The sequence below is a fragment of the Tachyglossus aculeatus genome, chromosome 2 (genome assembly GCF_015852505.1).
Source record: "Tachyglossus aculeatus isolate mTacAcu1 chromosome 2, mTacAcu1.pri, whole genome shotgun sequence".
NCBI classification, from domain to species: domain Eukaryota; kingdom Metazoa; phylum Chordata; class Mammalia; order Monotremata; family Tachyglossidae; genus Tachyglossus; species Tachyglossus aculeatus.
This window is the reverse complement of record NC_052067.1, coordinates 130,950,311-130,971,859: the sequence shown is the minus strand read 5'-3', so window position 1 is coordinate 130,971,859 and position 21,549 is coordinate 130,950,311. Positions and strand designations below refer to the sequence as shown.

Sequence of the window (21,549 nt, the reverse complement as noted above, 5' to 3'; positions counted from 1 at the left end):
AGTCACTTCACTTCTCTGCGCCTCAGTTACCTCATCTGGAAAATGGGGATTAAGACTGTGAGCCCCCCACAAGGGACAACCTGATCACCTTGTAACCTCCCCAGCGCTTAAAACAGTGCTTTGCACATAGTAAGTGCTTAATAAATGCCATCATTATGATCTGATTACCTTGTATCTATCCCAATGCTTAGAACAATGCTTGGCACATGGTAAGTGCTTAACAAATACCATTATTATTATTATTATTATTATTATTGTACTTTCCCAAGAGCTTAGAACGGTGCTCTGCACACAGTAAGTGCCCAATCATTGTCATCGATTGACTGACAGACGTTAGCTTTAAAAATCCACTTCACAGCCAGTGATACATTGTGATTATTTTAATAATCATGAATATCTTTCATTACCCCAACCCTGAAAGAATACTTTCTTCTTTAGTCAAAGAAATCATTTGCTGCCATGCATTAAAGAATATTTCATTACTACAATCATGACTACAGTCTATTACAGGGGAATATACGATTCAGACAACCGAGAATCAACAGGCAGTTATAACTTATTTAAATACTAAACGAACTGTACGCTGTTGGCATACTTACATTCACAGTTTTCCAAGTAGGAACAATTAAACGTTGCTTCAGGTTTGAAACAGCTCTATTTTGGATAGAACACTCATCCAACGGTCTGTTCCTTTTAAAGGTTTAAGAAACAGGCCCTGGAGAAAAGGGATTCCCACAGAGAAGTGACTCAACCAGTCAGTAGTTGGTCTTCCAATAAATGTGTTTGGAATGAATGTTCTAGCAAACAAAGTGCAAAGTCAGTTTGGTTCCCAAGCAGAAACTTAAAATGGATCAAGCTGCAATAAATCTAAAGAGCTTCACAAAATACGCCGACAATGTTGCCAGGCAACAGATCCTCATTTACAGATACAAGATTAGGACCCCGTTCGAGCTTTCGCAAATCAACTATCGATCTAATTGAGCAACTGGGCTTGATGCTGGGCTGGGGGAAGAAAAAATAAATCAACGCTCTGGAAAAAGGTTGTCCGTAGGTGTGAATTTTGGATGCTACGCAGGTGTGAGTGAGAGAGAGTTTGGATGTAACAGACGTAATGCGTGCGGTATACGTGTTTGTGAATTTAGATGTGATGGAAATGTGAGTGCACGTGTGTTTGTGTGGGTGTGAATTGAGATGTAAGCCCTGAGTTTCACGGCCTACAGTTAGGAGTTGGGGTGTGTGTATGTGTGAGTGTATCTGAATTTAGATGTAAGTTTGAGCTCCGTGGTCTATAGTGAGTTAGAAGGGCAGATGTGTGTGCTGTGTTTGTGTGTGAGCATGCATATCTGAATTTAGATGGAAGCCCGAGTCTCACAGAGTTAAGTGGGGAAATGTGTGTGTGCCTCTGAATTTAGATGTGAGGCTGAGCCCCCAGGCCTACAGTTAGAGCCTTACCCAGGACAACATTACGAAGCCCCCTCCTGCCAGACCTGAGTGCGAAAGGCACCGAAAGATCTGGGGTCCGCCCTGCGTAAAATCTGAACCGCTCCTCCGATACCTGTCCTCCTGGCACGATCGCCTTTAAATGACCACTCGGTGACTCCGCTCCTGTGACAAAACCTTCACCGGGAAAAGACAAATCCACTTATCCTTTAATCCTTGTTTTGTCTGGGCTTAAGAGATTAGACGAAAATCAAAGGCCGCCGCTGGATAAACTTAGCCCCCTTCCTTCCCTTAATTATTCAACCATGAGGTTTTTAATCGGGGCGTAAGTAGCCTGGGTCTCCTTCAAAGTCCCGGAGGGAATGTGGCCAATTACGGTGGACAAAACGGACACTCGGGGACCCTGTGAGGAAAAAAAACAGCAACAACAGCAGCAGCACCAGTGTCGGGGCAGGTGACGGGTGAGCACTTTGACCAGCGCCCCAGGCTCCGAGGAACCTGGGAACTGCTTTCTCTTTTTTCCTGTTTTGTTGTGGCAGAACTCCCTGCTCATGTCTTCCAGTTCTGAATATCCTTTCTCTAAGTGTTTGGAGACAGAGAGAGAGAAAGCGATAGAGAGAGAATAAGCAAGTGTGGGCATCTGTCTGTGAACATATGACGGCGAGGTACTTGAGAGGAAGCCACGGTATATGTTTCCCTCGAAAAGAGTCGCGAGCCCCTGGCCTAGTCAACTGGCAGACTAGAAGGAGGGAGACAGAAACACTTGTATTAACCCACCCATCTCTGCCAACCCGAGAGGCTCGGGTTCCCCAGGGCCTTACGGGCATCGTGGTTAGCCCACACCAGCTCCATCTGACACACCACAGCCCCACAGTTCTTGTCCGTAAAGGAGACCTTTTGGTAAAAACACAACGACCGTCGTTCGGCCCAAGTCTTCAGTCGTCTCAGGGGGATCAACAGCTTCGGGCAAAAAAAATAACGCGACCACCTGATTCGGTGTTCTGCCACCTAATCGAGACTCTGTTCTACTTCTAGCAAGTTTTCGAGGCATCACTTTGAAATGAAAAAAAAAACAACCCGATATTCCTCTATCAAAATCCAATTCAAGGAACTTGAGAGGAGCTTTTTCACCTCTCCTCGTATATAGGCACGGTAGTTTTTGTAAAAGCTACTCGAAAGACTGCATAGCCAACTTACCAACTTCATTCTTCCACATCATTAATGCTACCCCCCCCCCTCGACCAATCATTTTCCTTAGCATTTTACCAACTCAGGCGCTGGAATTTGAAATACAGACGATCGATTCAAATCCAGTTCTCCAAGTTATCGAGATTCACAGCATTCTCCAGATCCAGAAAGGTTTCAGGACGCTAGAGTTCCTCTCCCTCCTCGTCCCCCTCTTCCGTCTTCTGGGTCTCTTGGCCTGAGGAAGTCCCAGGCCCACTGCCACGCTGGAGCCAAGGCATTCCCCCTTTTCCAAACGGATAATGGGACTCCTTCTCTTTAGAACTTCCTATTAAATACATCTGTTAAAAAAATAATTTCTAGCAAAGGAAAACAAAAAAATGAAGAGAGGGACGCAACGTGCCGGGGTCGATCTTCAAAAGAGGCTTCTCTTCGAAAATAATCTTTTTTTGAGCTTAACGAAGCCCCGACCAACTATGGAGGTAAGATGTCCATCCGGAGTGAGAGCTTCCACTTTCTTCCTCCCCTTGAGAGAGAAAAAAAGAATGTAATTTCTATCCCTCCACACCTAAGAGAAGCCTACATGAAACCCCGTGTCATTCAAATACTCAATTCCTTTGGCCTCTCTAGACGGTAAATTTGTTGTGGGTAAGGAATGCGTCTCCCAACTCTTGTTTTATTCTTCCAAGTGTTAAGGACAGTGCTCTGCACACAGAAAGGGCTCAGCGTATTCCAGTGGATAGAGCACGGGGCTGGGGGGCAGAAGGACCTGGGTTCTAATCCCGGCTCCGCCACCTGCCTGCTGCTGTGTGACCTTGGGCAAGTCGCTTCACTTCTCTGGGCCTCCGTGACCTCATCTGTAAAATGGGGATTGAGACTGGGAGCCCCACGTGGGACAGGGAATGTGTCCAACCCGATTAGCTTGTATCGACTCCGGCGCTTAGTACAGGGCCTGGCATATAGTAAGTGCTTAACAAATACCACCATTATTATTATTACTATTGTTAAATATGCTTCATTTCCTCATTAAAGCCCTCTGACAATTAAAAGATCCTTCCTCTACCTTGCATTTTTCTTTTTTCTGTTCAGAGAACATTTGATCTAAATGGAGAGAGGCATTTTCTGGGGTTCCTGGCAATGAATGATCCCACTTACATTTACTATACTTTTCAAGATGACAACAGGTCACTGATCCCTTGTCTGCTGTGTGACCTCAGAAAAGTCACTTCACTTCTCTGTGCCTCAGTTCCCTCTAGAGATCATGAAGACGATGGAAGCACTGTCCCGCCTGGAGCCTGGGGAATGCACTCTGAGATTTTTTTTTTCAATAGTATTTGCTAAATGCTTATTATGCATAAAAGCTTATTATGCTTATTCCCCCTCGTCCCCCTCTCCATCCCCCCCGCCTTACCTCCTTCCCTTCCCCACAGCACCTGTATCTATGTATATATGTTTGTACATATTTATTACTCTATTTATTTATTTATTTATTTTACTTGTACATATCTATTCTATTTATTTTAGTTTGTTAGTATGTTTGGTTTTGTTCTCTGTCTCCCCCTTTTAGACTGTGAGCCCACTGTTGGGTAGGGACTGTCTCTACATGTTGCCAATTTGTACTTCCCAAGCGCTTAGTACAGTGCTCTGCACATAGTAAGCGCTCAATAAATACGATTGATGATGATGATGATGTGCCAGGCACTAAGCGCTGGGGTAGATACAAGCAAATCAGATTGGACACAGTCCATGTCCCGTATGGGGCTCATGGTCTTAACCCACATTTTACAGATGAGTGGCTCAGTGGAAAGAGCCCGGGCTTTGGAGTCAGAGGTCATGGGTTCAAATCCCGGCTCCTCCAATTGTCAGCTGTGTGACTTTGGGCAAGTCACTTCACTTCTCTGGGCCTCAGTTACCTCATCTGTAGAAGGGGGATTAAGACTGTGAGCCCCCCGTGGGACAACCTGATCCCCTTGTAACCTCCCCAGGGCTTGGAACAGTGCTTCACACATAGTAAGCGCTTAACAAATGCCATCATTATTATTATTTTTAGATGAGGGAACTGAGGCACAGAGAGGTGAAGTGACTTGTCCAAGGTCACACAGCGGACAAGTGGCGGAGGTGGGATTAGAACTCAGATCCTTCTGTCTCCTACTAGGCCACGCTGCTTCTCTCTGATCTCTGAAGTAGACAGTTCAGCCCCATAAAACTCCACCAGTGACATTTTTGAGCCCTAATCTGCCCAAAGAGTGTCAGGGGAGCTTTTTTTTCAGGGGAGCTTTTTTCCTATTATCAGGGGCCTGGAATGACTCAGAGAAGAAGAAACGGTTTCGCTTTTGGACAACCCCTTCTCGTTAATTTCAACTGATACAAAATAATAATGATGATAATAATAATAATAATAATAATAATAATAATAATAATAATAATAATAATAATAATGATGGTATTTGTTAACCGCCTACTTCCCCGACAGAGCCCTGCTACCTAATTTACCCAAAGAGTGTCAGGGGAGCTTTTTTTTCAGGGGAGCTTTTTTCCTATTATCAGGGGCCTGGAATGACTCAGAGAAGAAGAAACGGTTTCGCTTTTGGACAACCCCTTCCCGTTAATTTCACTGATATAAAATAATAATAATAATAATAATAATAAGAAGAAGAATAACAACAACAACAATAATAATAATGATGATGGTATTTGTTAAGCGCCTACTTCCCCGACAGAGCCCTGCTAACTAATTTGCCCAAAGAGTGTCAGGGGAGCTTTTTTTCTCAAGGGAGCTTTTTTCCTATTATCAGGGGCCTGGAATGACTCAGAGAAGAAGAAACGGTTTTGCTTTTGGACAACCCCTTCCCGTTAATTTCACTGATATAAAATAATAATAATAATAATAATAATAATAATAATAATAATAATAATAATAATAATAATAATAATAATGATGGTATTTGTTAAGCGCCTACTTCCCCGACAGAGCCCTGCTACCTAATTTGCCCAAAGAGTGTCAGGGGAGCTTTTTTGTTTCAGGGGAGCTTTTTTCCAATTATCAGGGGCCTGGAATGACTCAGAGAAGAAGAAACGGTTTCGCTTTTGGACAACCCCTTCCCGTTAATTTCACTGATATAAAATAATAATAATAATAATAATAATAATAATAATAATGATGATGATGGTATTTGTTAAGCACCTACTTCCCCGACAGAGCCCTGCTACCTAATTTGCCCAAAGAGTGTCAGGGGAGCTTTTTTTCAGGGGAGCTTTTTTCCTATTATCAGGGGCCTGGAATGACTCAGAGAAGAAGAAACGGTTTTGCTTTTGGACAACTTCTTCCTGTTAATTTCACTGATATAAAATAATAATAATAATAATAATAATAATAATGATAATAATAATAATGATGGTATTTGTTAAGCGCCTACTTCCCCGACAGAGCCCTGCTACCTAATTTTTCCAAAGAGTGTCAGGGGAGCTTTTTTTTTCAGGGGAGCTTTTTTCCTATTATCAGGGGCCTGGAATGACTCAGAGAAGAAGAAACGGTTTCGCTTTTGGACAACCCCTTCCCGTTAATTTCACTGATATAAAATAATAATAATAATAATAATAAAAAAATAATAATAATAATAATAATAAATGGTATTTGTTAAGCGCTTACTTCCCCGACAGAGCCCTGCCACTTGAGCTGTACAAGGGAAACTCAGGTTTTGGGGTGGGGGGAATCAGGAAAGGAGGAAGAGACTGCTTCAACTGGGGGGGTAGTTGTCAGCATTCCCACCTTCCCAGTCAAAAAGCCCCACTCTTCTGACCTTTTTAATACTATTCATTCATCCATTCATTCAATCGTATTTATTGAGCGCTTACTGTGTGCAGAGCACTGTACTAAGCGCTTGGGAAGTACAAGTTGGCAACATATAGAGACGGTCCCTACCCAACAGTGGGCTCACAGTCTAGAAGGGGGAGACTAATAATAATAATAATAATTATGGTACTTATTAAGCACTTCTTATGCGCCAGGTACTGTTTTAAGGGCTGGGGTAGATACAAGTTAATCAGGTTGGACACAGTCCCAGTCCCACATGGGGCTCACGCTCTTAGTCCCCGTTTTTTACAGGTGAGGTGACCGAGGCCCAGAGAAGTGGAGTGACTTGCCCAAGGTCACACAGCAGACGCCGGGATTAGAACCTCTGACTTTCTGCCTCCCGGGCCCATGGATCCACTTCGCCGCGCTGCTTCCCTAGGCTGCTTCTGATCGCCATCTCCACCTCCTCATCTGATGGCGCCTTTCCCTCCGCATGCCACCGTGCCCACCTCTCTCCTATCCGAGAGAATCAATCGTATTTATTGAGCGCTTACTGTGTGCAGAGCACTGTACTAAGTGCTTGGTAAGTACAAGTTGGCAACATATAGAGACGGTCCCTACCCAACAGTGGGCTCACAGTCTAGAAGGGGGAGACGGAGAACAAAACCAAACATATTAACAAAATAAAATAAATAGAATAGATATGTACAAGCAAAATAAATAAACAGAGTAATAAATATGTACAAACATATACACATATATACAGAAAACTCCTGCTGGACCCTACTGCGCCATCCAGCCACCGCTGGATGAAGCAGCGCGGCTCAGTGGAAAGAGCACGAGCTTTGGAGTCAGAGGTCATGGGTTCAAATCCCGGCTCTGCCAATTGTCAGCTGTGTGACTCTGGGCGAGTCGCTTCACTTCTCTGGGCCTCAGTGACCTCATCCGTAAAAAATGGGGATGAAGACTGTGAGCCGCCCGTGGGACAACCTGATCACCTTGTAACTTCCCCAGCGCTTAGAACAGGGCTTTGCACATAGTAAGCACTTAATAAATGCCATTATTATTATCATTATTATTATTAAGAACTACTTAGGGTATTTATTAAGCGTTTACCTTGGGTCGAGCGGTACTCTAAGCACCGACACAAGTTAATCGGATCAGACACAGTCCCCGTCCACACAGGGCTCACAGTCTCAGTAGGAGGGAGAATAGGCATTGAATCCCCATTCTGCAGCCGAGGAAACAGGCCGAGAGAAGTTAGGTGACCTACCCAAGGTCACTCAACAGGCAAGTGGGGGGAGCAGGCATCAATCAATCAATCAATCGTATTTATTGAGCGCTTACTGTGTGCAGAGCACTGTACTAAACGCTTGGGAAGTACAAGTTGGTAACACATAGAGGCGGTCCCTATCCAACAGTAGGCTCACAGTCTAGAAGGGGGAGACGGAGAACAAAACATATTAACAAAATAAAATAAATAGAATGAATACGTACAAATGAGTGATAAATACATACAAACATATATACATATATCAATCAATCGTATTTATTGAGCACTTACTGTGTGCACAGCACTGTACTAAGCACTTGGGAAGTACAAGTTATAGATCTCTTCAGCCCCCCGGTGAAAACCTTACTTTACAGACTTCAAGTTGCTGCTGGCTTGCTTCTAGCTCTCCTTTCATCAATCGTATTTATTGAGCGCTTCCTGTGTGCAGAGCACTGTACTAAGCGCTTGGGAAGTACAAGTTCTATATCTCTTCAGCCCCCCCGGCGAAAACCTTACTTTATAGACTTCAAGTTGCTGCTGGCTTGCTTCTAGCTCTCCTTTCATCAATCGTATTTATTGAGCGCTTCCTGTGTGCAGAGCACTGTACTAAGCGCTTGGGAAGTACAAGTTATAGATCTCTTCAGCCCCCCGGCGAAAACCTTACTTTACAGACTTCAAGTTGCTGCTGGCTTGCTTCTAGCTCTCCTTTCATCAATCGTATTTATTGAGCGCTTACTGTGTGCAGAGCACTGTACTAAGCGCTTGGGAAGTACAAGTTATATATCTCTTCAGCCCCCGGTGAAAACCTTACTTTACAGACTTCAAGTTGCTGCTGGCTTGCTTCTAGCTCTCCTTTCATCAATCGTATTTATTGAGCGCTTCCTGCGTGCAGAGCACTGTACTAAGCGCTTGGGAAGTCCAAGTTGGCAACATATAGAGACGGTCCCTACCCAACAGTGGGCTCACAGTCTAAAAGATGACTGAAGTATTAAGGGACCGGTCCTCTGACTTCTACAGCTGTGGTCTTTCCGCTAGGCCGGGCTGCTTCCCTGCCGACGGATCACCGCGCTCCCCATTTTCAAAGCCCTGCTGAGGTAACACCTCCTCCAGGAGGCCTTCCCTGATCGATTTCTCATTTCTCCCCCTTACATTTCACCCCCAGTTGCTGCTGCGGGACTTCTGTGCCTTCAGACACACAGTTCTGTGGTCGTCTTCTCGTATTCAACAAGGACGGCGCTGGTAGTGAAAGTCACCTACGAGTACAGTGCTCTGCACATAGTAAGCGCTCAATAAATACGATTGACGATGATGATGCGAGTGTAGCTGGGATGGCCAATGTGGGCCACACGCTTCCGGTTCCGAAACGAGCGGAAACCGATCACTTAATACTTCAGTCATCTCTGAAAGGAGAGCTAGAAGCAAGTCAGCGGCAACTTGAAGTCTATAAAGTAAGGTTTTCGCCGGGGGGGCTGAAGAGATATAGAACTTGTACTACCCAAGCGCTTAGTACAGTGCTCTGCACACAGTAAGCGCTCAATAAATACGATTGATTGACTGATTGATATATGTATATATGTTTGTATTTATTACTCTATTTCATTTGTACATATTTATTCTATTTATTTTATTTTGTTAGTATGTTTGGTTTTGTTGTCTGTCTCCCCCTTCTAGCCTGTGAGCCCCCTGTTGGGTAGGGACCGTCTCTATGTGTTGCCAACTTGGACTTCCCAAGCGCTTAGTACAGTGCTCTGCACACAGTAAGTGCTTAATAAATATGATTGATTGATTGACTGACTGTACTTCCCAAGTGCTTAGTACAGTGCTCTGCACACAGTAAGCGCTCAATAAATACGATTGATAGATTGATTGATATATGTATATATGTTTGTATGTACTTATTACTCTATTTCATTTGTACATATTTATTCTATTTACTTTATTTTGTTAATATGTTTTGTTTTGTTCTCTGTCTCCCCCTTCTAGACTGTGAGCCCACTGTTGGGTAGTGACCGTCTCTATATGTTGCCAACATGTACTTCCCAAGTGCTTAGTACGGTGCTCTGCACACAGTAAGCGCTCAATAAATATGATTGATTGATTGATTGTACTTCCCAAGCACTTAGTACAGTGCTCTGCACACAGTAAGCACTCAATAAATATGATTGATTGACTGGTTGATATATGTATACATGTTTGTATGTATTTATTACTCTATTTCATTTGTACATAGTTATTCTATTTATTTTACTTTGTTAATATGTTTTGTTTTGTTCTCTGTCTCCCCCTTCTAGCCTGTGAGCCCGCTGTTGGGTAGGGACCGTCTCTATATGTGCCAACTTGGACTTCCCAAGCGCTCAGTACAGTGCTCTGCACACAGTAAGCGCTCAATAAATACAATTGATTGATTGATTGATTGACAGGCACACGATAAGGCTATCCCCTGCAGCATTGCTAATTTAATGCTCTCGGGGCTGGCGTGGTTTTCCACTTTTCCGGCGTCACCTAGGCCCTTTGGTATTCGAACCCACCCTGTCCCTAAAACACGAACCGGGAGACGCTTTCGTATTCCATTCATTCATTCAATCGCATTTATTGAGCACTTGCTGTGTGCACAGCACTGTACTAAGCGCTTGGGAAGGACAAATCAGCAACATATAGAGACGGTCCCTACCCAACAACGGGCTCACAGTCTAGAAGGGGGAGACAGACAACAAAACACACGAACGAAATAAAATAAATAGAACAGTAAATATGTACAAGAGTACGTACATATTCCAGTTCTTCCTCCTCTTGGGAAGCTACACAACTGTAAACTATACAATTGTAAACCACACAATCTCCTTGAGGGTTGGGCTCGCGTCTTCTACCTTTAGCTTACTCACTTAGTAGAGGTCAACGGACACGGCAGGGGCTTGAACGGTGCTTGGCACATAGTAAGCACTCAACAAATACCATCATTATTATTATTATTGACAGATAGGGCTGGCGGATGGACCGACTGGCCAGTTCCATTTCGGCCGGAGCGCATCTTGTCTGTCCGAAAAGTAAATTAAGTGAACCCTTCCTCCATTTCCAAGCTTTGACCCGACGAAGGTGGCCATCTCACTCACCTTGTGCGATTGCAAGAAGCTTCCCCTTTTCCTCGGGGCTGAGCTGCAACATGGTGTCTATGACTGGAAGGAGACTCTTCCTCTCGCTGCCCGCCTTCAGGAATATAAACTGCAGCAGGACATTCTTCAGGTATTCCAGGTTGGCCACCGACTTCTCCCGCTCTTGGTTCCTTTCTAATCGCCTTATTTCGTTTTTAAGCACCTGTCGATGGAGATTAAAACAGTCTCAATCCCCAGTTTCCAGATGAGGTAACTGAGGCCCAGAGAAGTGAAGTGACTTGCCTAAGGCCGCACAGCAGACAAATGGCAGAAATGGAATTAGAACCCATGAACTTCATTCATTCATTCATTCAATCAATCGTATTTATTGAGCGCTTACTGTGTGCAGAGCACTGGACTAAGCGCTTGGGAAGTACAAGTTGGCAACCTATACAGATGGTCCCTACCCAACAGCGGGCTCACAGGCTAGAAGGGGGAGACAGACAACAAAACAAAACATATTAACGAAATAAAATAAATAGAATAGTATTCATTCATTCATTCAATCGGAGTTATTGAGCGCTTACTGTGTGCAGAGCACTGTACTAAGCGCTTGGGAAGTGCACATTGGCAACATATAGAGACGGTCCCTACCCAACAGTGGGCTCACAGTCTAGAAGGGGGAGACAGACAACAAAACCAAACATATTAACAAAATAAAATAAATAGAATAGTATTCATTCATTCAATCGTATTTATTGAGCGCTTACTGTGTGCAGAGCGCTGTACTAAGCACTTGGGAAGTACAAGTTGGCAACATATAGAGACGGTCCCTACCCAACAACGGGCTCACGGTCTAGAAGGGGGAGACAGACAACAAAACCAAACATATTAACACAATAAAATAAATAGAATAAATATGTACAAATGAAATAGAGTAATAAATATGTACAAACATATAAACATATATACAGATGCTGTGGGGAAGGGAAGGAGGTAAGGCGCGGGGGATGGGGAGGGGGAGGAGCAGGCTCAGTCTGCGAAGGCCTCCATATACATAGTATACATTGTACATAGTAAATATGTACAAGTAAAATAAATAGAGTAATAAATCTGTACAAACAGATATACAGGTGCTGTGGGGAGGGGAAGGAGGTAGGGCGGGGGGGGAGGGGGAGGGGAGAGGAATGGGGCGGCTCAGTCTGGGAAGGCCTCCTGGAGGAGGGGAGCTCTCAGTAGGGTTTTGAAGGGAGGAAGAGAGCTAGCTTGGAGGATGTGCACACAGTAAGCGCTCAATAAATATGACTGAATGGCTGTGCAGAGTGTGAACTTCTGATTCCCAGGGCCGTGCTCTATCCACCGTGCAAAGCTGCTTCCCCTAAGTCACGCAGCAGAAAATGTCACCAGTTCCAAGAAGGGCTTGGATAAGTTAAGGGCCTAGAGGTCCATAATGGGCTATTAAAAGGAAGTTTGGGACATCGATCAATCAACGGTATTAATTGAGCCTCTACTAAGTTCAGAGCACTCTATTTACTAAGGGCTCGGGAGAGTACAAAACAACAGGGTTGGCAGACACGTTCCCGACCCATAATGAGCTTACATTCTAGAGGGGGAGAGAGACATTAATATTTATTACTATTAAGTGCCGTCGAATCATTTCTGATTCATAGCGACTCCAGGGATAGACTTTCTCCAGAACGTCCTGTCCTCTGCCATAATCTGCAACTTTTCTAACGGTTCTTCCGTTATCGTCGCTATGGTCTCTGTCCATCTAACTCTTCCACGTTTTCCTTGGACTTTTCCTACCATTAGTGTCTTCTCCGGAAAATCAGTCTCTCCCGATTAGGTGTCCAAAATATGCTCATCTAAGTCGAGTCATTTGGCCTTCCAAAGACCACTCTGATGCTATGTAATTTCAAGATATGTACATTAGTGTCGCGGGGTTGAGGGTGGGGTGACTATCCAATGCCCAAAGATCACAGATCCGAGTGATGATGACACAGAAGGGAGAGAGAGTCGGAATACAGAGGAAAATGTGAGGGGTATCGGATGATCCGCCCCTAATCAAGACGGAGGTCCAGGAAGGCAATATCAATCAATCAATCAATCGTATTTATTGAGCGCTTACTGTGTGCAGAGCACTGTACGAAGCGCTTGGGAAGTACAAGTCGGCAACACATAGAGACGGTCCCTACACAATCCCTTCACGCATCCTGGTCTCGGAGGCGGGACCCGGTTCTGAATGGACCACGGGTCTGACCCAGGAATGACAACCTGTCAGTTCACTTGTACTTCCCAAGCGCTTAGTACAGTGCTCTGCACACAGTCAGCGCTCAATAAATACGATTGATACATTGATTGAATGACAACCCGTCAGTCGATCGAACTTACTGAGTGCTTACACTGTGCAGAGCACTACAGTAACTGGAAGGGAGAGTACAGTACAACAATAAACAGACACATTCCCCGTCCACAATGAGCTTACAGTTTAACCTGTATATATGTTTTACATATTTATTACTCTATTTCTTTATTTTACTTGTACATATTTATTCTATTTTACTTTGTTAATATGTTTTGTTGTCTGTCTCCCCCTTCTAATAATAATAATGATGATGGCATTTGTTAAGTGCTTACTATGTGCAAAGCACTGTTCTAAGCGCTGGGGAGGTTACAAGGTGATCAGGTTGTCCCATGGAGGGGCTCACAGTCATAATCCCCATTTTACAGATGAGGGAACTGAGGCCCAGAGAAGTGAAGTGACTTGCCCAAAGTCACACAGCTGACAACTGGCGGAGCCGGGGTTTGAACCCACGACCTCTGACTCCAAAGTCCGGGCTCTTTCCATTGAGCCATGCCGCTTCTTCCATGCTGCTTCCATTGAGCCATGCCCCCCGCCGCCTTACCTCCTTCCCTTCCCCACAGCACCTGTATATATGTATATATGTTTGTACGTATTTATTACTCTATTTATTTATTTATTTTACTTGTACATATCTATTCTATTTATTTTATTTTGTTAATATGTTTGGTTTTGTTCTCTGTCTCCCCCTTCTAGACTGTGAACCCACTGTTGGGTAGGGACCGTCTCTATGTGTTGCCAACTTGTACTTCCCAAGCGCTTAGTACAGTGCTCTTCACACAGTAAGCACTCAATAAATACGATCGATTGATTGATTCTAGACTGTGAGCCCTCTGTTGGGTAGGGACCGTCTCTATGTGTTGCCAACTTGCCCTTCCCAAGCGCTTAGTACAGTGCTCTGCACACAGTAAGCGCTCAATCAATACGACTGAATGGAGGGGGAGAAAGTCATTCACATAAATGCATTAGATATTCACTCATTCAATTGAATTTATTGAGCGCTTACTGTGTGCAGAGCACTGTACTAAGCGCTTCGGAAGTAGATATGTGCATGAAGTGTTGTGGGGCTGGGAGTGGGGATGAATAAAGGGAGCAAGACAGGGAGATGCAGGAGGAAGTGGGAGAAGGGGAAAGGGAGGCCTTTCCAGACTGAGCCCCCTCCTTCCTCTCCCCCTCCCCATCCCCCCCATCTTATCTCCTTCCCCTCCCCACAGCACCTCTATATATGTATATATGTTTGTACGGATTTATTACTCTATTTTATTTGTACATATTTATTTTATTCTGTTAATATGCTTTGTCTTGTTGTCCGTCTCCCCCTTCCAGACTATGAGCCCGCTGTTGGGTAGGGACCGTCTCTAGATGTTGCCGACTTGGACTTCCCAAGCGCCCAGTCCAGTGCTCTGCACACAGTAAGCGCTCAATAAATACGACTGACTGACTGGATAGATGAATGAATGGAGACGTGCTTTCAGTAAGGCTGCTTTCAAGGCCCTGAAGCTCTAGGACCTTCAGCCGTTCCGCCGATTTCCAGTGCTCCGCACACAGTAAGCGCTCAATAAATACAATTGATTGATTGATTGATTCCAGATGCTAAACCCGGGGATGGGCGGTGGGCGCCCAGCTGGATAGTGGCAGCGTGGCCTACCTTAATCTGCTCCATGAGAATCGCGTTGGTTGCTTCCGTCTCCCGGAGGAGGCTGCTGAGGTGGTCGGTGCTCTTGGTGGTGGTGGTGAGCTTCTGGATTAATTCCTCCCGGGTGAATTCGGCATGCCACTGAGGAGGCTCTGCACGGGGTTAGTTTTCAGAGAGTTCATTGGCAACACACAGTACAGTGCTCTGCACACAGTAAGCGCTCAATAAATACGACAATGAATGAATGAATAAACACAACCTCTACTTGGGAGTTACTCAGCGCAGATTCTCCCCCTCCGAACCGAATCACCTTCCCGACACCCTTGGTCTCTTCGGAAGCCTTACTGCTCGGATCCTCGTCTGCGTACCTCCAGCTGATTATTATGGTATTTTATAGCTGATTATTATGGTATTTTATTACTCTATTTTTCCTGTCCATATTTACTACTCTATTTATTTTGTTAATGATGCGCATTTAGCTTTAATTCTGGCAGATTCGAAGCAAGCGGAAACCGATCACTTAATACTTCAGTCATCTTTGAAAGGAGAGCTAGAAGCAAGCCAGCAGCAACTTGAAGTCTATAAAGTAAGGTTTTCGCGGGGGGGCTGAAGAGATATAGAACTTGGACTTCCCAAGCGCTTAGTACAGTGCTCTGCACACAGTAAGCGCTCAATAAATACGATCGATTGATTGATTCTGACAACTTGACACCTGTCCACAAGTTTTGTTTTGTTGTCTGTCTCCCCCTTCCAGACTGTGAGCCCGTTGTTGAGTAGGGACCGTCTCTATATGTCACCAACTTGTACTTCCCAAGCACTTAGTCCAGTGCTCTGCACATAGAAAGCGCTCAATAAATACGACTGAATGAATGAATGGTAGCGGCCCAATACACGGCCCTTGGGGCGGGCCATCGTTTGAGTCTTTAAGCTCCTTTCTGCTCTCTTCACGCCCTCCTGATGTCCAAATGGAACAAGAGTGGGACGTCAGGGCAACGTGAGGGCAATTTTTCTTCCGTCCCCTGCCGCTTTCTGGTCCTGTGACCGGAGTGGAACTTTTGGTGGGAATTCCCTTTCAGGTGGCCAGTCAATCAATCAATCAATCAATTGTATTTATTGAGCGCTTACTGTGTGCAGAGCACTGTACTAAGCGCTTGGGAAGTACAAGTTGGCAGCATATAGAGACGGTCCCTACCCAACAGTGGGCTCACAGTCTAAAAGGGGGGGACGGAGAACAAAACCAAACATACTAACAAAATAAAATAAATAGAATAGATATGTACAAGCCAAATAAATAAATAAATAAATAGAGTAATAAATATGTACAAACATATATACATAGAGCCCCAGTTTAAGGCTCTTCTGACCCATCCATCTCTGTGTCCGGAACACGGCTAATGAGCAGAGCCCTGCGTACTCTGTGACTGTGAGCCCACTTTTAGACTGTGAACCCACTGTTGGATAGGGATATGTTGCCAACTTGTACTTCCCAAGCGCTTAGTACAGTGCTCTGCACACAGTAAGCGCTCAATAAGTATGATTGATTGATTGATTGATACTCTGCAAAAAAGCACCGTGGCCCAGTGGAAAAGAGCAACGGCCTGGGACTAATCCCGGCTCCCTCACTTGCCTGCTGTGGGACCCTGGACGAGTCACTTCACTTCTCTGGGTCTCAGTTCCCTCATAAGCAAAATGGGGATTCAGTACCATTCTCCCTCCTACTTAATAATAATAATAATGATGACATTTATTAAGCGCTTACTATGTGCAAAGCACTGTTCTAAGCGCTGGGGAGGTTATAAGGTGATCAGGTGATTCTAGACTGTGAGCCCACTGTTGGGTAGGGACCGTCTCTATATGTTGCCAACTTGGACTTCCCAAGCGCTTAGTACTGTGCTCTGCACACAGTAAGCGCTCAATAAATACGATTGAATGAATGAATCAATGAATCAGTTTGTCCCATGGGGGGCTCACAGTCTTCATCCCCATTTTCCAGATGGGGCCCAGAGAAGTTAAGTGACTTGCCCAAAGTCACACAGCTGACAAGAAGCAGCGTGGCTCAGTGGCAAGAGCCCGGGCTTTGGAGTCAGAGGTCATGGGTTTGAATCCAGACGCCGCCACATGTCTGCTGTGTGACTTTGGGCAAGTCACTTAACTTCTCAGAGCCTCAGTTCCCTTATCTGGAAAATGGGGATGAAGACTGTGAGCCCCACGTGGGACAGCTTGATCACCTTGTATCCCCCCCAGCGCTTAGAACAGTGCTTTGCACATAGTAAGCGCTTAACAAATGCCATCATTATTAAGTGGCGGAGCCAGGTTTTGAACCCATGACCTCTGACTCCAAAGCCCGGGCTCCTGCCACTGAGCCACGCTGCTTCTCAAGACTTAGACTGTGAATCCCATGTGGGAAGAGATATATAGCTTGTACTTCCCAAGCGCTTAGTACAGTGCTCTGCACACAGTAAGCGCTCAATAAATACGATTGATTGATTGATTGACTGACCTGATTATTTTTGTATCTATCCCAGCGTTTAACAGATACCATAGCCCACTGTTGGGTAGGGACCGTCTCTATATGTTGCCAACTTGTACTTTCCAAGCGCTTAGTACAGTGCTCTGCACTCAGTAAGCGCTCAATAAATATGATTGATTGATTAAAAAAAATAAATCCCCAAGGGTCACAGGCATCATGGAATCTAAGCTCCAACCACTGTGCTTTACTTGAAGAACCTATGATTTTTAAGAAGCTTAGCACAGTCCTTGGCACATAGTAAGCGCTTAACAAACAGCATAATTATTATTACTAATTATCAGGAAAGGTTCCAGGTTTGAAAATCAGACAGAGTGAATTGGGGAGGCCCAAAGCGTTGTAGGGGTGTAAAGAGGAAGCCCTGGAACTCAAAGAAGTACTAGCTTTAAGGGCTTTAACACGTCACCGTATCAAATACCATCATTATTCATTCTTATTATTTACCAAGTTTGGTTTCGGGAGAATTAAGAAGTTGTTCTAGCGAAGGCGTGTTTGTGCTGGAAGAAGATACGGATTCTGTGTCTGTCGTTTCCATCCCTTCTCCTTCTTCCCTCGCAAGAATGTGCACGTCTAGGGGAGGGAGATCTGTATTTCTCTTTTCTCGGAGAGTCTTCGCGGGCTGGTGGGAAGCAGCTGGACCTCATAGTAAACCAAAGAAAAGAAAATTAAGTGAAAACAAAAACCGAAAGAGCCCTTCCATTCTGTTGCGGACTATTTCAGATAAGTTCGTTCCACTGACCAGGCCCAATGGAGAGATTAACCCCCCCAAAACTGAAATGACAGTGAAGGGTCCATTGTGCTCTAAGTAGAAATGAAGTGCAGGCCAAAAAATTCGGCAGAGCGGTGTCATGAGGGAGGAATTCATAACCCAGCGTTAATTATATTTCACAGTTACACATGGTTCCTTCTGGCATTCTGCCTCTTTAGATTTGATCCCGTACGCCTCTCCGGGGATCAGAATGAACGATATTTTAAGAAGCTGCTCACGGCTCTAGAGTTCTTATGCTGCTAATATGCGTTCAAACCAAAAGGAAAAAAGAACTGAAACCTTCCAGCGCTTAGAACAGTGCTTTGCACATAATAAATGCTTAATAAATGCCATTATTATTATTATTATCATGATGTTGCCAACTTGTACTTCCCAAGCGCTTAGTACAGTGCTCTGCACACAGTAAGCGCTCAATAAATGATTGATTGATTGATTATTATTAAGCTTTTCGTTTAGATAGTGTACACAGTCTGATATAAATATCAGTCATGGAAAAAATTTTTCTGACTTCCTTGGAATTATAATTGGCCAACGACATTTCCTGAATGCTTACTGAGCGCAGAGCACCGTACTAAGCTCTTGGGAGGGTACAATGCAACAGAGTTGGCAAACGTGTTCCCTGCCCAGGATGAGCTTACAGTCCAGAGAGTAAATCAATCAATTGTATTTATTGAGCGCTTACTGTGTGCAGAGCACTGTACTAAGCGCTTGGGAAGTCCAAGTTGGCAACATACAGAGACGGTCCCTACCCAACAGTGGGCTCACAGTCTAGAAGGGGGAGACAGAGAACAAAACCAAACATATTAACAAAATAAAATAAATAGAATAAATATGTACAAATGAAATAGAGTAATAAATACATACAAACATATATACATATATCAGTCAATCAATCGTATTTATTGAGCGCTTACTGTGTGCAGAGCACTGTAGTAAGCGCTTGGGAAGTACAAGTTCTATATCTCTTCAGCCCCCCCGGCGAAAACCTTACTTTATAGACTTCAAGTTGCCGCTGTGTTGCTTCTAGCTCTCCTTTCAGAGATGACTGAAGTATTAAGTGATCGGTTTCCCCTTGTTTCGAATCTAAGTCAGTCAGTCAGCAGTCAGTTGTATTTATTGAGCGCTTACTATGTGCAGAGCACTGTACTAAGCACTTGGGAGAGTACAATATAAAGATAAACAGGCACATTCCCTGCCCGGGATGAGCTTACAGTCTAGAGAGTAAAGTCAGTCAGCAGTCAGTCGTATTTATGGAGCGTTTACTATGTGCAGAGCACTGTACTAAGCACTTGGGAGAGTACAATATAAAGATAAACAGACACATTCCCTGCCTGCAATGAGCTTACGGTCTAGCGGGGGAGACAGATATAAATAGAAAGAAATAAATTACAGCTATGGACATAAGTGCTGTGGGGCTGGGAGAGGGGCCTGAATTTTACGTCCTTTACTTCCTCAATCTTTACCCCAAGTAAAGGAGACGTAATGGCTGAGCTTAAACCCAAAGATGGCAAGGGGATAATAATAATAATAATAATGGCATTTATTAAGCGCTTACTATGTGCAAAGCACTGTTCTAAGCACTGGTGGGTTACAAGGTGATCAGGTTGTCCCACGGGGGGCTCACAGTCTTAATCCCCATTTTACATATGAGGTCACTGAGGCACAGAGAAGTAATAATAATAATAATAATAATATTGGTCTTTGTTAAGCACTTACTATGTGCCAAGCACTGTTCTAAGCGCTGGGGTAGAGACAAGGTAATCAGGTTGTCCCACGTGGGGCTCACAGTCTTAATCCCCATTTTACAGATGAGGGAACTGAGGCCCAGAGAAGTTAAGTGACTGGCCCAAAGTCACACAGCTGAGAGTTGGCGGAGCCGGGATTTGAACCCAGCACCTCTGACTCCAAAGCCCGGGCTCTTCCCACTGAGCCACGCTGCTTCTCAATGTTATTGACAGCTGGGCCTAGGGTGATAGGAGGGGTGGCGGGACGGGAAGGGAGGAAGTAGAGAAGCAGCGTGGCTCAGTGGAAAGAGCCCGGGCTTTGGAGTCAGAGGTCACGGGTTCGAATCCCGCTCCGCAGCATGTCTGCTGTGTGATCTTGGGCAAGTCACTTAACTTCTCTGGGCCTCAGTTCCCTCATCTGTAAAATGGGGATTAAGGCTGTGAGCCCCACGTGGGACAACCTGATCACCCTGTATCCTCCCCAGCGCTTAGAACAGTGCTTTGCACATAGTAAGCGCTTAACAAATGCCAATTATTATTATTACTATTATTATTATTATTATTATTATTATTATTAACAACTTCACAGGTCACCCGGACACCGCCAGGATCAAAATCCAAACCTCTTAAACGGTGCTCCCCTCATCCTCCCCGCATTCTTTTCCAAACCGCAACGGATCCTCGTCGTCGTCACTTCCGATCTAGTCCCGGGGCTGCTGCTAAGCGGTTCCCCATTTCCTTAAGATGTTAATTACTCGATTTCATTTGTACATATTTATTCTGTTTATTTTATTTTGTTAATATGTTTTGTTCTCTGTCTTCCCCTTCTAGCCTGTGAGCCCGCTGTTGGGTAGGGACCGTCTCTACATGTTGCCGACTTGTTCTTCCCGAGCGCTTAGTACAGTGCTCTGCACACAGTAAGCGCTCAATAAATACGACTGATTGATTGATTGATTGGGTGCGGGTTTCAGGCCCCCGAGAAGCTTCCTGTGATCCTGAAGTTGAGAAGAGGGATGGCTCGTAGGTGGCAACCGCTCCACTGAGGCACAGAGAAGTTAAGTGATTTGCCCAAAGTCACACAGCTGACAAGTGGCGGAGCCGGGATTTGAACCCATGACCTCTGACTCCAAAGCCCGGGCTCTTTCCACTGAGCCACGCTGCTTCCTCGGTTCCCTCATCTGTAAAATGGGGATGAAGACTGTGAGCCCCCTGTGGGACAACCTTGTCACCTTGTAACCTCCCCAGCGCTTAGAACAGTGCTTTGCACATAGTAAGTGCTTAATAAATGCTATTATTGTTATTATTATTATTATCAGAGCCAAGCAGAGTTCACCCTGCTCAATCCCCTGACTCCAACGGCGGCACCAGAGGATGCCTGGAGAAGCAGCATGGCGTAGTGGAGAGACCACAGGCCTGGGCGACAGAAAGTCATGGGTTCTAATCCCGGCTCCACCGCTTTGCTGCGTGACCTTGGGCAACTCACTGCACGTCTCTGGGCCGCAGTCACCTCATCGGTAAAATGGGGATTGACATTGTGAGCCCCACACGGGACAGGGACTGTGCCCAACCTGATTTACTTGTTCCCACCCAAGCGCTTAGTACAGGGCCTGGCACACGGTAAGTGCTTAACAAATACCACAGTTATTCCTTCATTCAATCGTATTTATTGAGCGCTTACTGTGTGCAGAGCACTGTACTAAGCGCTTGGGAAGTACAAGTGAGAAGCAGCGTGGCTCAGTGGAAAGAGCCCG

General features: G+C 44.9%; 1 protein-coding gene across 2 annotated transcripts in view; it reads right to left on the bottom strand.

The window, feature by feature from the left end:
- Positions 1-365: 365 nt before the first annotated feature.
- The window catches only part of GCC2 (GRIP and coiled-coil domain containing 2), a 155,542-nt gene continuing 134,358 nt past the window's right edge, over positions 366-21,549 (bottom strand). The window contains exons 20-23 of one of the 2 annotated variants that reach the window (XM_038759937.1): positions 17,750-17,944; positions 14,791-14,930; positions 10,802-11,003; positions 366-3,151 (exon numbers count right to left, since the gene is read on the bottom strand). In XM_038759937.1, the coding sequence (XP_038615865.1) occupies positions 3,081-3,151; positions 10,802-11,003; positions 14,791-14,930; positions 17,750-17,944 (608 nt within the window). In that variant the 3' untranslated portion in view covers positions 366-3,080. The remainder of the gene's footprint in view (positions 3,152-10,801; positions 11,004-14,790; positions 14,931-17,749; positions 17,945-21,549) is intronic. The other variant, XM_038759938.1, reaches the window with a different exon arrangement.